The sequence below is a fragment of the Ixodes scapularis genome, unplaced genomic scaffold, assembly GCF_016920785.2.
Source record: "Ixodes scapularis isolate PalLabHiFi unplaced genomic scaffold, ASM1692078v2 PGA_scaffold5__190_contigs__length_132052651, whole genome shotgun sequence".
Taxonomy (NCBI): domain Eukaryota; kingdom Metazoa; phylum Arthropoda; class Arachnida; order Ixodida; family Ixodidae; genus Ixodes; species Ixodes scapularis.
Genome location: NW_024609880.1, coordinates 30,984,226 through 31,001,547, shown reverse-complemented (window position 1 = coordinate 31,001,547; position 17,322 = coordinate 30,984,226). Strand labels below are relative to the sequence as shown.

Here is a 17,322-nt window from a genome sequence, read left to right as displayed (position 1 = left end):
GCTTTGTTTACGGCTTGGAACCGATTTAAAGCCAAGAAGTCTACTTTCTGTTTGGGCATCGCTGGCTTCACACGTGTTTCTCGGATGGTAACTGTTTGACCAAGACAGATATTGCGTTTGATCAACAACTCTTGGTGGCTCTCGCCATGGGAAGGAGCAAAGCCAAACAATCGCACAAAACGAGTGAGTCTAAACTCTTCATTTAGATTGGACCTGACCGCGGATCAACGCAATCAAACCTGGCTCGCTTCTGATCCCGCCTTATTTCAGAACGGGCCTCAAAGAAAAATGAGACCAAGGAAAATAAGCATGCCGAAAGCAGCGTTGAAGAGCTCCTCTCGATGGTAAGTGAACCACAAGCTGCTGACCTGTAGCTGTTGCTACCATGCATTGACACCTGTCAGTTTGAACGAGCCGTACCATACCTTTGGTATCCTCAGGTGGAAAGTGCCATGGACGAACTTCAGTTTGACCAGGCGAGGCAGTTGGGCGAAAGAGCGCTGCGGCTCGAACCGGACAATCTGAAGACCCTGGACGTTCTGTCTGGTCTTCTGCTTGAAATGGGAGACGTGGCTGGGGCGTCCCAGGTTGGTGCACCCTCGTAAACATTTGCGATCATCACGAACTATTAAGTTTTCTAAGCCATCTCGCAACGTGTGTTACTTGAGAGCACATATCAAAGTTCTACATACCTTTTGTGTGGCCCATTCAACGCTAGAAGTTATGATTCGCCTGGAGCGCAAGTTTGTTTTCTTGCACAGAAGTTGCGATGATGTCAGAATACACAAGCTTTTATTGGCTGATTGAAAAAAATAGTGGGTAGTCCTCAGGGCATCTAGCATTGAGGTCTACCCACTATCCTTTCAATGAGAGACAAGCAGAGCTCGGCGTCTCTGTCGTCGCTGCAACTCCTGCGCAAGAAGCAGACAACTTGCTCTCCTCATATTATGCTCTATTTTGTTTCGATGGCAGCTGCTGCAGAGGATGATCGAGCTGGAGCCAGACGACGGTTTCCGGAAGTACCTGTCGATGGGACAGCTTTGTGATGGCAAAGAGTCTCTGAGACACTATTCCAAGGGTGTCGAAATTCTTCAGAGGCTTCTAGGGGAGAGGCAGGGTGCCTCTGCAGAAGCGGTAAGACATTCGTCTTTGGTGCCGGAAGTGCAACGCACATCAGACAGGGTAACCTCGGGGGTGATTTAAAGAAAGAACTGGCCCATTCAGCTGTATCGGGTACGTCTAGAACGTGGAACCAATAACCTTTCAGTCTTATTTTTTTTTTTTTTTCCATTTTTGCATCTTGATGTTACACATTGCTCAACTTTGAGCTCTAACTAATCGCTAACTCTCCTAGTAGATTGTTACAGAAATTACTAAATGTGCTGAAAACATCTTTTTTGTCCCCGAATGTGTAGCATGGCAGCTGCAATTCGCCCATCTTGCACTGTTTTTGTATATTTCCTGCTTTTCTTGCTGGTCTTCTACCGTGCCTACACATACATCTCTTCATCAAACCCTCCTGGACTTCGTGGCTGCGACTTGTACACCATGAGCGCGTCCGATGTGTGTATGAGATGCCGAAATGGACTGGGCATTAGGCCTAGGGGGATTGTGCTCCAGCGGTGGAAGCACTGTGCGGCTTGCTTGCTCTTCTGTGTCAGTGCTGAGTGGCTTGCAGACTCCGCTCTCCTTCTCTCCGGGGACGTCGCTTCGAACCCGGGACCTCGGCACACCACTTGCACTCGCTGCACAAAACGTGTTCTCGACTGCCAGGCTGTGCTATGTTGCAACGCGTGTGACGTTTAATATCACCGTCCGTGTGCTTATGTGTCTCTGCCGCAGTATTGAAAATTGAGCTCTTGGAACGACCCGTGGTAATGTCTGGTTTGTTCCGTGCCAGACTTTGCAAACAACCTGTTCGACACCTCCGTTGCCTTCTCGAAAGAACACCCCACGGCCTCCAATAATTTTTCTTCAGTCTACGATGCAGATGCGACCTGACAGTGGTGCTAACGCTTGCAGTCGAGGTGCCAGCTGCACTGGACTCACGGTTGTATTCGTTGCTGTGGTCTGCGTCAAAAAAATTAAAGGAAATTAGCTTCTTTTTTTTCTGTTTTTGTATTTATGTGTATGTGTATACCCACCCGCTGGGTGGCGGGCTAGCAGGCGCACTTGCGTATGGGTCCTCACCTTTCTGTCTAGCTTTGCACGCTGCTGAGTAGGCAAATCGAACTGTGCGAATAAAAATTTTTATCATCATTAATATTATCATTAATAATAAATGGTGAAACTAGTGTTTGTAGGGTGTATTATGAGAAATCTTTGAAACTTGACTACACATAATATGCTTCTGGGGTGTATTACTGCCAAGTATGTGCAGAATATCATGTGAGCATTGACCACTGGAGCTTGATATTTTATGGCCAGACCCTAAAATCCTTCAGACACTGAAGACATGTTCACACTATTGATGCAACGCGTCAGTGTTTCATAACACATGCCAATTAAAGTGCAACAAGCACAATAATTTCGTTAAGACTACGAGCAGAAACATCCCATCTTGCGTAACACAAAATTTGTAGGTGGGAGCATTATAGGGTCTTACCTGCTAGCAATATGACCGATACATATTAGTCAATGTGCGACAAGGTTCAGTTTTGTTTCCACCTGTCACGGGACTCCCTGCCAGCCCAGGGCTGCGGCCCTGCCAACCGGCCAGCGATTTGCTTTGGTGTGTGAAGAGTTTGGATTTGAGCTCCTGCGGCTTTGGCCATGTGCCTGCCTGCCTCTTATCTCCACCTACGTTAGACATCTTGCGTCACAATCAGCCTGTCGTAAAAGCCTTAAAGGGGCACTCAAGTGGATTCTGAGATTGTCTATTGATTGTCGTAACTCAATCTACGGGGTCTAAGCATCCTAAAAAAACCTAAATCACATTCAAGAGCAGCCGATTTCCCTAATAAGAGTCCAATAAAAGATAGTGCCGTGCCCCTCTTTCCGCACCGTGGTGCAGAACACAAAGGGGTGCCATTGCACAGGAAGGCAGCAGGGGAGGGCACATGACAGCCAATCATGATTGACGGCTTCCCGGCGGACAATATTCTTTTTGAGGCGCGCATTTCTGAAAATGTAGTCCGCAGGGACTAAATTTTTTTCTGCTGCCTTCCCGTCTGGTGGCACCTCTGGTGTTCTGCGCCACGGCGCAGAAAGGGGGTTCTGGCACAATCTTTGATTGGATTTTTAATAAGGAAATCGGCCGCCCTTGAATGTAATTTTGGTTTTTTTTAGAATGCTTAGAGCCCATAGATTAGGTTATGATGGCAAATAGACAATGTTCAAATCCACTTGAGTGCCTCCTTAATTCTTTTGCAGCGATGAATGTAAATGAATTGATTGTGAACGTCAGTTATGGCTAGCTGTTATGGTAGACGCGACACATAATTTTATACAAGTTGCATCTACAACTTGTAAAAAATTTGCTGCGTCTTTGTTCTCCTTCCACTGGTCCATCGTCCTTTTTGCACTGTTTTAACATCATTTCAATATGATCAACCAACTAGCCCAACTACAGACCTTGTTGCATCTGTAGTCAACATAGCATGAGACTTATGCAAGGAACATTTCATAGATTCCCTTTTTTTTCATTAGAACAGTAGAAAACAAATGCAAGCCGGTGACCTTTCTTGGTCTCGCAAATTGTGGTTACTAGGTACATAACATATATTAGCTTCCGCAATGACGGCACAAATGTCGCTCAGCAGGATGGGCAATTCTAGCAGGCACAATTTGTAAAAACCACGGAGATATCAGCGTCGTCGCACTAATCTGATGGTAGAGGTGAATTTGCAGGGCACCCTGTATATGCACATATTCTCATTGGGGTAGTTTCAGGGGTGTTTATGAGTTATCAATTGTTCTAACCAGCTGACGCGCAGTTAATTTTTTTTACATATTTTATGACTGTAAACACCTGGAAGGCGATGTAGCTGGAGCCTGCACTACTAGTCCTAAGAGCTTATTCACTTTGTTAAGGCATTTGTTTTCCAAAGGATGGTATGGAATCTTTTTCTGCTTCTGGCCTCCAGGATCCAGAGGGCAGTGGACACCTGAGCCGTGAACTGTCTTCTGCATACTGTGCAATGGCCGAGATCTACATGACTGACTGCTGGTATGACTTCTTTTATCCTCTTCAAGTGGAGCTTATTATCAGCGTAGTGTAGCAGGCAGGACAACTCCCACCGAAGTTTGTCCTTTTTTTTTTTAAATTTATATAACATTATCTCTCACCCACTCTCTTTTTGGGACTATAGCAGAGCATGCAACTCTGGGGGCCTCTGGTTTAGCAGATAGGCCATCAAACATACTTTTGCGAGAGACCATGTCTGCAAAAGACAGATGAAAATAGGAGGGGCAGACGATTAAAACCTTGCCAACCAGGTGCCAGCTCTGAAATTGGTTTTCTCATCGTCACTCAAAGGAGTAGGGAGGGCAGAGCCGGTTCTTGTCATTCATATTGCATCTCGGCATGTCAGATAATGATCATAGGAGAGAAACAAATTTTTGTTCATCGAGACATTTTGAAGTCACTACCGCATTATGCTACTTAGAATCGAAGTATAAGCCTGAAATTGTGCTTTCTAACTGCAAATTCACGACTTCTTTATCCGTGCAATTCACATATGTGTTTGGCTGCATAGTTTCATAGTGCACGCCTCCAATTTAACCACTTGGCAGTCTTAGGGCTCTTGGCAAACTTGTAGGTAATAATATTTCACTAAGGAGGATTTCTGTCCACAATTATGCGTGGTGTCTGCAGCTTCGAAGGAGACGCCGAGACGCAGTGCGCCGAGCTGATAGAAAGGGGCCTGGCGGCCGACCCTAAGAATCCGGAGGCCTTGCAGTGTCAAGCCAGCTACCTGCTGGTCAAGCAGGACACAGAGGTGACCAAACACTCGGGCTCGGGCCGGGTTCGTTGTAACTGGTCAGTTGAGGCATGTGTCGGGCATGTGTCGGGTGTTGAGGCATGTGGGATCAAGGGGCTTTTTGTTTTTATCACAGGATGCGTTATGTTGCTGGCTCCTATTAGTTTCTGGTAATGCGCTCTTGTAATGAGATAGCGTCACACGAATGCTGTGTCAGCGTTCGGTGGAACTCTTGTTCTTAGCGATTGAACACAAGTCCCTGCCGAACGCCGACACATCACTGATGTGACGCTCTTCCACAGCGGTACACCCCGAATGCTAAGTTCTGTTTGCGTGATAAAGGGTTTCAAAATCCCAGTCATCTAAGGATAGTCAGTGGCTGTTATTCGTGTATTGCAAACAATTATGTTTCATTTCTATTTTTTTTTTCCTCAGATTCCTTTTGATACTTCAAATAAAGGTGGTATTGCCAGTACCATATTTTCCGGCCTATAAGTCAAACCTTTAAATAAGTTGCATTTCCCTATAAACGGCTGTTTTAAAATAAATGTTGATTTATAGGTCGCACCTTTGTATAAATCGCATATAGTTACGCAGTGCTGCGAGGGCTGGGTCGGAAAGTCGCTGCAGCCGTGGAGCGATGCTGCCATGCTTAAAGGGATACTGAACCGAAAATTCGAGTTCACAAAACAAGGCCGGGCGGATAGGCGGGAAGCTGCAAAACCAAGAAATATCATTCATACGGCGATATATCTAACGGATCTCCGTATTTTTTGGAAAAGAAGTGCGCGATTGAACCCGGCCGACGAGGCCGACGCGACAAGGCACGTCACGATTCCCATTCTCTCTCCTCCTCGCTACGTCGCGTCAAGCTGGTGAACCGAGGCGAGGAGGAGAGAAGCGAGGCCACTTCTCCTCATTCTCACATTCTCCCGGAGGACAGTTACGTCAAAGAACTCGCTTGATCGCGCCCTTCTTTTCCAAAAGTACGGCCATCCGTTTGAGATATCGATGCACGAGTGATGTTTTGGAGTTCATAGCGTCCCGTTCAACACTTCTGCAGCCTTTTTTTGCGAAATCCACATTTCGGTTCAGTATCCCTTTAAAACCAAAAAGCAGTCTATCGGCTAGTGCTTTGATTTTCCTTCTTGGTTGTCAATTGAAATATGACCTTCATCTTAGCAATTAAAGACCGTACATATAAAAAAAGGTTGTATGCAAGTCGCACCGTTGTATAGGACGCACTGATGAATAATTTGGGAAGATCCCTCGACCTCTGCGCTGGAAAATATGCTAGTTTTTGTTACTTCATTAGACATTAACTCATAAAGTTTTTTTTATTCTAAATATTGTTACCTGCGCACAAAAAAAAATATTGTAGACATGTAAAAAGCTTGAATAACCGAGAAGCTTCCTTCTTTCCATGCATTTGCTTGTGGGTGACTCGTGCCACTCAAGGTCATCTGTTTCTCGTAGGGGGCGCAGCAAGCGATGCGCAGGAGCCTAGACCTATGGTTACCACAGCACGAGCGACTTTGCCAGGGAAATCAAGGCGAAGAGGATGGGCAGGACCCGGTAGAGGCAAGTGCAAAGCAGCATTCCGCCATCCTATCTTTTCACTAGATGCACTTTAATGTTGCTCCAGAGGCCCAACATGAATTTCTGTTTTCACTCACTCCATCTAGAAGGTCTCGGTTACCCTCGCAGTTTGAGGGAGGACACTAAGCGGATACCCTCCATAGGACCGAGGTTGCCTGCCGGTCATTAAGCTAACTTTGTAGTTTTTTGCGCTTGTTTTTGTCTGGATGAGAAAGATGCCAGACTCCTATTTAAAAGTGAAAAGGGTTTGAAGGATTTGCTTCGTATTAAGGAGGGTAATTTGAGTGTAGTCCTATAATTCTAGAAGGGCTTCTAAAACTTTCTGAGATGGTTCTCAGAGAAATTGTCGCCATAATCCAGACAACCAAACAGTCTAACCGTGTAAGTTGTCGAGCCAGAAGTGCATCGCTAGAATGAACACGACGTCGGGAAAAGACGAAGTGCATTTCGTACGATTGTCACAATTACGACGGTGGGAGGGAAGTCACTGAGAGAGGGTTACTATTGGTTCGCTCCAGCTTTGGTTTCTTGAAGAGTGGGCTAGCTTTCCTTGCGCCTTTTTTAGGCACTCTACACCTATCATCAACCATTTAGTGCTACTTTGTCGAAACTAATGTAGCTTCCGCACTGCTCTAACGCTCTCAAAGCTCCTTTGCATGAGAATTTGTGCAAATGAGGCACAAGACGAAGCCACATCCTCTCGCAGCAGTGTGAGGCTGCTGCACTGTGGAAGCTATGCTGGCCTTGATAGTGTAGCGCAAAATAGTGGATGACGCCTAGTATAGGTACTACTAGTCAAGGCAGGCATACCTCATTGTGTAACGACCAATGTTCCTTGACGCAGGTGTGCCCGCTGAGTTACAGCTGCAGAGTCAGTTGTGCCAAGGTGCTCATCGAGCTGGAGATGATGGATGTAAGGAACAAACTTTGTGTCATGCGTGGATGGTTTCAAAGCATCGAACCACAGCATATGGTGTCAAACATTAGTTATGACATTGAGTGGCCACTGCCATTCTGTGGGTTGCTTGACATGCGCCAACGTGACTAGATTAGGTCAGTTGTGGGGTCAGAGGGGGGTACACCCTTTCACCCCCTCCGGTCCACCTTTCGTCGTTTGAAGCGCCATCTAGATCATTGGTGCAAAACTGTGCATTCCATAGACTACAGTGAAATGCCACCTAGATGCTGCTCATCAAAACATAAGCATTCCAATGAATACACTGTAGTTACCATAGCAGTTGTCCCCCCAAATGGTGGCATGTCGAACGACGGGAGGCGAGTTGTGGTGGAAGAGGGGGGTACTGCTCGTGCAAGTAGCGTCTATGGGCAGTTCAGCAGCTGAACTAATCTTGTAACATTGACAAGCGCTTGTCTGTCACCTCATTTAGGGGGATTGGTGGCCGAGTGTGTTGGCTTACACCAGTTCGGAGAACGTGGAGCGAAAGCTCGCGCTGCAGAACCCAGGGATCCCGAGTTCAGTTCCTACCCCTGCCCATTTTGATCTGGTTGAGCATCGTACCGACGTTCGGTTATGCATCACTACTGCGTGGTGCACATTACAAAACCCCAGACTGGGTGTAGTACTGCACTGGCTAAATTTCTTGTCACATGGGAGACTGAGACCAACTAACTTTCAGCTGTCTTACCCATGGGTTCTCAAACTGGGTTCTGCGGAGTCAGTCCCCTCCCCTCCCTCCCCCCAATCCTACATGCACATGCTTCTTTTTTTGCAACTACATATGCTTGTGAACAGGCATTCTCAGCACTAGCCTTCCTGAAAAGCAAGCACAGGAACCGACTGAACCCGGCAGCAGATATGAGGCTGGCTCTAAGCGTGACTGAGCCATGCATCGATTCGCTGTTGCGAGCAAAGCAACTCCACCCTTCACACTAATATTTATACTGTCTTTCATTGTAATCCCACCCTTCAGTCTAATGTGTGTTCTGCTTTTTATTGTTTTATCTGTGCAATACAGTTAAACCTGGATGTAACGAACCTGTATACACCAACTCAACTCTCCTACGTCACGCCGCGGTGGTGGCGCGCCGGACGCACTTCCGGTCTGGGTCGGTGGGCAGAAGTCGCCGTGCGAGACATGCATTCCTGTGTTCCTTTGGAAGAAACGAGACAAAAACCTGCCTTCTCGTCAAAATGCTGCGATGGGGTCTTTACCAAGAGAATCTGGACAGGTTTGAAGATCAGTTTTCATGTGTTTCTGTCCCCTCCGTTCGCCCGAGAACGTGGATAGCAGCCGTGAAAAGGGCAAACCAGACGCTGTCGAACTACACCAGATGTATTTGCTTTCTTCCAACATGAACGAAAGAAAACCCCCAAGTTGTCCGGACTACCCACGGATTCAGTGCGTCTTCAAATTCACACGGCCGCCTGATCGTTCGAACTTTCGTCTGCTCTCTCAAAGTTGTCTGCTTTTTGTCGTCTGCTCGTTCAAACAAAAGCGGCCCGTAGACCAAACTTTGACCCGGTGATTGCAATAAGAAGTAACTGCGGGCCTCAAAAGACTTAAGTAGGCTCGGTGTAAACAGTAGATACAAGATGTTAATTATTCGTACCGGTGGCCATCACCTACTTGTTACGCTTGGTCTGTTCCCGCTTCCGATTTTCAGTATCGACGTCGGTCATCGCCGCTACCTTTTACACTTTTGCAGCACGAGCGACGTCGCGACCGAAAATAGCTACAAGAATCTCATCATGGTTTTGGCGTCCATTCTGCAGCGTTCATGCGAATGAATCACCGCACGTCAAATTATTTACGGAAATTTTAGCGGCGTAACGAGCCTTTATAACTTCGCTCAGGCGATTGAAGTGGTAAGACATTGCGATGAGGACGTAGAATCGACAACTCCAACGCGAAAAAGAGTATGCAGACTCACACAGACGCCGACAACGTGACATTCGAATGGTTTGTTTACGCGGGACGCGGTGCTTCTTGCCCGTAATCCATTGCGCGTGCGTTCGAACTGTCGTCTGCTCTTTCAAACTTGGCTGCTTTTTGTCGTCAATTCGTTCAAACGACAGCGGCCCGTAAACCAAACGTTGACCCGGTAATTGCGATAAGAACTAAGTGCAGGCCCAAAAACACTTTTGAAGGTTGGTTGGGGTAGGCTAAGTGTAAACAGATACAATAAGTTGTTGATCATTGTTACCAGTGGCCATCACCGACTTGTAGTTCCCGATTCTACTTGCGGTTTTCAGTATCGATGTCCACCATCTCGGCTACGGTCCACGCTTTTGCAGTCCGAGCGACGTCGCGACTGTAAATAGCGAGCAGAATCTCATCGTGGGAGTCAGGCTTTAGCGCCCATTCTGCGGCGTCCACGTGAAATGAATCGCCGCACGTCACATTATTCACGCAAAGTTTTGCCTCGATAGTTTTGCTGAAGCCGCTCAAGTAGTCAGACATTGTTAGGAGGACGTAGAATCAACAATTCCAACGCGAAAAAGAGCACGGGGACTCCCACCGACGCCGACAACAACGCAATTCAATGGTTTGTTTATGGGCGACGGCGGGCTTCTTGCCCACCATCCACCGCGCATGCGCGGCGCCGGTGGCATCCACTAGGGGCGCTCCGGTTTGTTTGTAAACATGAGTTGGTGTATACAACAAATCCTCTATTTAAGGAACTTTTTCAATTCCCCGACGCGATCTTCATAGAAGCGCTTGTATTTGTGAACTCCATGTAACGAAGTGCTTGCGATGGATAATCTTGATTTAACAAACTCGCTCTGCCGCAATCTCCATTTTTTTTTTTTTTTTTTTTTTATCGGTGTTTATTTTGAGTTACCTAAAATGCAGATATATTCTCGTCCAATTGCCACCAAAGGCGGGCAGCCGACCAAAAGACGTCGGTAATGGCAGCGAGCGGGCACGGCAGAGGCAAGCCGTTGCGCTTTCCGGGTGCCGCCAGACCCCCAGCCTCACGTGCAGCTGGGGGTGTCAGCAGCCTTTTGACGTCACTACACAAAAGTCACCACGAATAAAAGCCCGACTTTACTTGCCACAATTTTGCGATGCGACACAGAGGAGCAGCCGACAGCGTCCGATTTGATCGTTGCATGCCATCGATGTATTACGCCAGGTCGCCAGCTCTTAGGACGACGACAGCGCTCTAAACGCTTTGGTATCTTTTGAGTGGTGCGTGCTGCCTTTGCTCGTGCGAAAGACACAAAGCAAGCTCACAGACTTCTTTTCCACTATAAATAAATGATGTAGTGAGTTTCCCCAAGTGGATTTTTAATTTTTGTTTTCTTTCCACGTGTCCTTTACGAGTTTTTCCGCGAAAACTGCATGTAACGAAATCCTCCATATAATGAATTATTGCAAAATTTTATCAATTTCGTTATATCCAGGTTTAACTGTAAATATTTTGTTAACTCTTCTATTGAAAGTGTATCCAGGTAGCAAAACAGTGGGAAAGGGGGGGGGGGGGGGGGGGTTCCTTGGCACTCTTTAAGGGTTGCTGGGGTTCCCGAGTCCCAAACGTTTGAGAACCCGTGGTCTAACCAATTGCACAATTATATTCCATCCAGGAGGCCAATGCTGTCCTGGACGGCCTGGTGGAAGAGGACGACGAGGTGGTAGATGTCTGGTACCTGCTGGGATGGCTGAATTACCTGAGGGCCGGGGAGTACATGGACAACGCTCGCTTCTACCTGACCAAGGCTAAACAGGTAAGTGTGGTATACACTGGCATCTCACTCTAACCCAGCGTGGTACGGGATACTGTAAGAGAAACTGTTGGAGCTCTATACGGCAACGGTAGCATCACAAGGGTCTGTCCTGGTGCCACTGTCTTCAAACTCCTAACATTGTTGTCTGCAAGGCTGACCAAAGAAAGGATGGATGTTGTAGGTTAAAACTAGCGGGTCAAGTCACTCCCGCAAAGCTCTCTGCTTGCCATGACTGGTTATTTCCTCCTCTTCACTTGCCTCCTCTCTGGCATTCACTCTGCTGAAGCGGAAAGGATGGCGGGCGTGGCGGGATGAGTTTGTCCTGCCATTCTTAACCTGCGAGACTATATGCGGAGGGCAAGTTCGTCTGCTTCTCGCGCAGGGGGTAGCGGTGACGTCAGAACGTCGAGCCCTGATTGGCTGATCGCGCCCCCCTATCTGAGCGTCGTCTGCTCGCAACGTCGTCTGCGTCTCTCTTACCTTTCCCGCGACTTTCGGAAGTGCAGAGGCCAGATTCACGAAACGATCTTACGCCAAAAATGTGCGTAAGACAAAGCTTAAGAGCAAATTCGTATTCACGAAACGAAATTTTCGTAAGTTTTGCGCAGGTTACGACAAAATCCTACGACAGCTCCGAAGCTGTCTTACGCACTTCTTACGATCAAATCAGCATGGCCGACAACGTCGCGGTCGCGACGACCCACGGACGTTTATTTTTTTACGTGCGGTTCTGACACGTCCCGACTTCAAGCAGCAAGAAAAAAGTAAAAAGTACTTGAAACAGATTACGACGAACAAGAACGCTGGATCCACAAACACCCGGGAAAAGCTCCCACGGCCACGATCCCACCGAACGCGACCAAACGAGCTGGGCAGTTAGGCCTAGCAGGCTCTCCGCGACTCGGCGACCGTCTGCCCACGACCGGCTGGCGTGCTGAGTGGAATATGCCCGCGCGACCCTTGTGAACCCTTCCCGTATAATATTTTGATTGCTGACTTCAGTTTTAGATTAAAATGTCAATTTCTTCCTCTTGTTATCTCCTTGTTTCCCGAGGCAACGGTGACTCTCGCCGATGAAAAAGCGGTGAATCTCCGACAGACACAGCAAAGGTAAAGCAGCCATCGCTTTGACCGCTTTGACTAGCAGACGTAAAGCAGACGACGTTAACTGCGCCAACCCGCCGACGCCGTTAAAGAGTGAGGGGTCTCGCCGCACACGAATGAAGGGAAAAAGTATATTTGGGAGAAAACTTGCCTCGGTTCTAAGCAAAAAAACCGCGGCACCCCGGGACACCTCGCCAGGGAGTCCTTTGACTTCCCTCCTTGATGCGCGTCTGCTAGTTGTTAGACAAAAACAATGTACCGCTCGAGTTATTTCGTATGCCCTCTCTTAAAGGCGAGGTCGAGTTCGCTCCGAAAGTCGCAGGAAAGGTAAGACAGACGCAGACGACGTTGCGAGCAGACGACGTTGCAAAGGAGCAGACGACGCTGAGATAGGGGGCCGCGATCAGCCAATCAGAGTTCGGCGTTCTGACGTCACCGCTACTTCCTTTCTTATGCGCAGAAGACGAAAATGAGCCCACTTGCGAGGCGTATACCTTTATTCTCCCGGTGAGTTAGACTACCATAATGTCGTGTACACTATTCCACCTCCTCTGCCAGCGTGTCTTGTCAGAACCATAAGTCGACCTGCGTGCGCGATGGATGGCTGCTCATGGAGGCTTCACAACACTAGCAACAGAGTTGTTTTGTGTTCTGAAGCCTCTCCATAGACATATTGCTGGGTAAACATGTGCAAAACAAGCCATGCGCCATCCCATGAGAATAAGATGCAGCACTAACTCACTTAATTTCAATTGTGGTGCACCAGTTCTGGTAGGCTTGGTAGTGTTGAGCTCAGTGATACAGTTACACGGCAAAGTTGGTAAGTCATTGTCTCACTACATTTGCCAATGCACACAATCCGGCATGTTTGGGAACGAGAAAGAAAAAAAGTGCCCCAGTCTTCTTTTGATGTTGGGTGGCAACGCCTATGGTATCCTACATTTGTCTCAAATTAGCTAATTAAAGACACAAGCAGCGTATTTGATCGGGAGGTGATGTCATGAACCAAGTTTCATTTGCATTGTGAAGTTGACTGGCTGAAACAAATTCGGTGCCCAACTGGTACCCAGAACACACTGCAAGCTTTGATTATGGAAAAGGTCTATTAACATTTTTCATTGGCTATCGTTGGGTCAATAAAAAATGGAAGCCGTTTACAACTGCCTGTAACGCCGAATTAGAGCGCAGCTCTTGAGGAGGAGGGAAGAGTACTGAGGTTCACGTGTTCTCGGGGGGGGGGTGTCGTGTCACGTGACCTGGGTGGGGTCACATGACCCCATCCCCAAGGTCACGTGACCTGGGGGTGTCACGTGACCCCCCAGAGAAAATTTTCCGCTAGATTTAGCGGGGAAATTTTTTCCACTAGATTTAGCGGGGAAATTTTTCTACTAGATTTAGCAGGGAAATTTTCCCGCTAGATTTAGCAGGGGAATTTTTCCGCTAGATTTAGTGGGGACATTTTCCTGCTAGATTTAGCGGGGGTCATTTTTTTGCTAAATTTAGCGGGGAAATTTTTTCCACTAGATTTAGCGGGGAAATTTTTCCACTAGATTTAGCGGGGAAATTTTTTCTGCTAGATTTAGCGGGGGAAATTTTTCCGCTAGATTTAGCGGGGGAAATTTTTCCGCTAGATTTAGCGGGGAAATTTTTTCGCTAGATTTAGCGGGGAAATTTTTTCGCTAGATTTAGCGGGGAAATTTTTCCACTAGATTTGGCGGGGAAATTTTTTCTGCTAGATTTAGCGGGGGAAATTTTTCCGCTAGATTTAGCGGGGGAAATTTTTCCGCTAGATTTAGCGGGGAAATTTTTTCGCTAGATTTAGCGGGGAAATTTTTTCGCTAGATTTAGCGGGGAAATTTACCCATAATGCGCCGTGCGGTTATGCCTGGAAATTACGACTGGTCAGAAAGGGGCAGATGAATTGATTAGCACTATCATTTTCTAAATATCCCGTTATCCAGTCACAAAAGGAGGATGCCATCCCATTTCCCCACTGAAGAGCAAAGCCTGCCGAATTTGCCTGCTCCATTTCGGTTTAATTGAACAGGGACACTGTTTTCTAGCCATCAAATTCAATCTATGGCAAGTTCTGAAACGATGCGGCAACAGCACAGTATGGCTCTGATAGTGTTGTGTGAATATTCGAATACAGTAAAATCTTGTGTTAATTTTAACCTGAAGTGGACAAAAACTTTGCTTTAATAATGCAAAGTTTAGATTACGGGTAGTTTCCTCCCTAGAAACACATAGGACGGGACCTGCATGTTAGGTAGTTTGAATTATCCGCGAGTTTGAATAATAGACATTCCACTGTATTGCGCTATTTGATATCCACTTCGGAATGAAGTGCGATATTCATGTTTTTCGGAATGTCGATTGCTGCAGGCTAGCCCCGTTAAGCGCGCTTCTTACTGAGCACCGGTGCACTGCGGGGAAGCAACATCCGCAGAGCTTGCCTTTGTGGGCAAGGCTTCTCCGCAGTGCGCCGGTGTTTGGTAAGAAGCGCACTCAACGGGGCTAACCCACCATGATGAAAACTTTGAAAACTACAAATATTGCAGCTGCATGCTTAGAAGGGAAGCTCATTTCCAAAGCAGGATGGTGCACGTGCACACCTGTTGTATTTATAAAGAAATGGAAACTTTACGAATGTTAATGTCTGCGTTGCAGTAAAAATTTTAAAATTAAACTGGCATGCACGAGTATATAGCCTGCGTTAATCATACCTAATTGAAGAAAAGATCTTGGCATATTGCAAGGTTTATTTATAAATCACCTTGGTTAGGTATAGCTGGGCATCTCTATAGGTTTAATTTCATGTTTTGTTTACATACCTTCCCAATGTAAGCATTGGACTGTCGAAGGCCAGACTACAGCTAGATTAAAATTAACTTAGCTTACAAATGGGTAAGTGGAAGCTTGGTAACAACCTTCACAAGTTCAGCTGGATTTTTGTTTAAGCCTGTTGCAGTAATGAAAGGCTTAGAGAAACTAGTCAATTCGAAAATATTTGGCCAAATTCACTATTTGCACATGCCTATTCTAAAGCAAAGCTTGGGAGCTTCTGTAACCATCCGGTGGTCCTAGGGATGGCTGTTGGGCATCAGTGAGCATATCCCAAGCAGGTATATCAGAGCCACGGATTAAGCTATGCCTAGAGTCTCAGCACACCATTCCCCCCATTCTCTCATGGGTACCACCATTTTGATGCTTAGTGCAGAGCGGAGATTCTTACCATTCTTAGTATGACTTGCCGATTTAATCCTGGCGCCGCCAAAGGTTTTGTCTTTAGGCAACTTTGTAACCTTTATTCCATTTGATCAGTACGGTTCGTTCACCTTCATATTTCTTCAGTTTTAGATATGATGCCAGGAAGCTCTTGCAGTACTGTTTCGCTGAATTACAGACCCTTTTAAGATTTCTGGAGGACGGAAAACAGTCCCTCCATTTCAGATAAAGCCTTGTATAACTGGCAACCATGTTTGTAAGTATTAAAATGGCTGAAGTGTAGCTTATGTAGTGGCTCTAGCCGGTGTGTTATCCTGAGCATCTGGCAACTCTGGTGCGTAGCTTCACCTTTTAATACTCGACACACATCTTTTGCGCAGGTTGCCCGCAAAGTGCATTTCGAAGACTCCGAAGAACTGGCCCACATCGAAGAGCTTTTGGCCGAGATCGGGACAGCCTCCGAGGACGACGTAGAAGGCGAGGGAGAAGGGGAGGGGGACAGCTTTGCCAGCGACAGCGAAGAGGAGGAGGAGGCCATGGAAGTGTGACAAGCGGAAGCGATTCGAAATAGGCAGAGATCTGGGAAAGCGAATTGTTTTGAGATATATTTAAATGAAGTTTTTAAAAAACACGCAAATCTTTCGTTTCTTTTTGATACCTTCTCACACTGGTTTTCGCGGGGTCCTTACAGGTTTTCGAAAGCTTTGAATAAGGAATTGACATTTTTTAGGCAATACGACTGAACACCCAAGGTTAGTCAACACCACCTGGACATGGGGTTCTAAAATTTTTAAATAACGAGAAACCCTCATTCGCCTCGAACAGCAGCCAAGAAGCTTCCTCGGATCTCAGAAGTGATCTAGTAAGGTGGTGCAGAAGCTTTCGGACCTTGTAAACAATAATGTGCATACTAGGGAGTGTTGGGTGTTGGGCTCATAGTTACGCATCAATGGGTGACCCAGACCTGCTAAGATACGGCTCGAACTGCAAAAAGTCTTTGCTTAGGGGGAGGGATAGTCGAGGAAATGCTCAGGGAACCCATGAAAGTACTCTAGGGAACCCATGAGGGTGCTCAGGGATCCATGAGGGTACTTACTCTAAGGAACTAAGGAATTTTACTTTACTCTAAGGAGTAAAGTAAAATTTGAACAAAGACTAGCTGAAATTGAGGATACACGGTGGGCAGCGAAAGTGTACAAGTATCCATATATGAAAAGTTTAAACACTAGGTGGACAAACCGAACTTGCAAGCCGAGACTTAAATACATTCAGCGAGATGGAACCGATCGGAGCATGTCAGTAGCAAACGGAGTAAAGGAAACAGAGAGGAAATTGTGGGAAGAGAGAATGCAGGGGAAATCAGCTATAGCAATATGCAGGGCACAAAAACAAGAAATAAAGAAGGAACAGCTGTATGATAATTTAGTGGGGAGCTCTTTGTTGTTTGAGGCTAGAACGGGGGTGCTGCGAACGAAAACGTATAGGGCTAAATTTTAGGAAGTAGACACTCTGTGTGACATATGCAACCGCGAAAGGGAAACTATAGAACATGTAATTTTAAGGTGCACGGGGCTTCGTCCCACCCTCTTGGGGGGGATGACTACGGATTTGGAGGGGGCACTGGGTTTTCCGGACATGGATGGACGAATGGATAGGGAAAGAAATGCGGTAACTAAGAGGAGATTGGAAGATTGGTGGAAGAGATCTAGGGAAGGATAAAAAAAAACGTATAAAAATAGGCAATAAATTTAATTTAAAAGAGAGGGGGTCTATTATAAC

The 17,322-nt window shown here is 46.6% G+C and overlaps 1 protein-coding gene across 1 annotated transcript; it reads left to right on the top strand.

The window, feature by feature from the left end:
• Positions 1-37: 37 nt before the first annotated feature.
• On the top strand, positions 38-16,180 carry LOC8051760 (probable assembly chaperone of rpl4). Its single transcript, XM_029977304.2, has 10 exons — positions 38-183; positions 271-344; positions 441-587; positions 973-1,134; positions 4,086-4,168; positions 4,817-4,940; positions 6,399-6,503; positions 7,366-7,434; positions 11,071-11,211; positions 15,924-16,180. The coding sequence occupies exons 1-10, from the start codon at positions 147-149 to the stop codon at positions 16,089-16,091; spliced, it is 1,110 nt and encodes a 369-aa protein (XP_029833164.2). The 5' UTR covers positions 38-146; the 3' UTR covers positions 16,092-16,180.
• Positions 16,181-17,322: the final 1,142 nt, after the last annotated feature.

Excerpts from the sequence above, each read along its gene's own strand:
- LOC8051760 (XM_029977304.2), top strand. The coding sequence starts at position 147 with ATGGGAAGGAGCAAAGCCAAACAATCGCACAAAACGA. Across the intron at positions 345-440 it reads TTGAAGAGCTCCTCTCGATG|GTGGAAAGTGCCATGGACGA; the intron begins GTAAGTGAACCA and ends TGGTATCCTCAG. Across the intron at positions 1,135-4,085 it reads AGGGTGCCTCTGCAGAAGCG|GATCCAGAGGGCAGTGGACA; the intron begins GTAAGACATTCG and ends TCTGGCCTCCAG.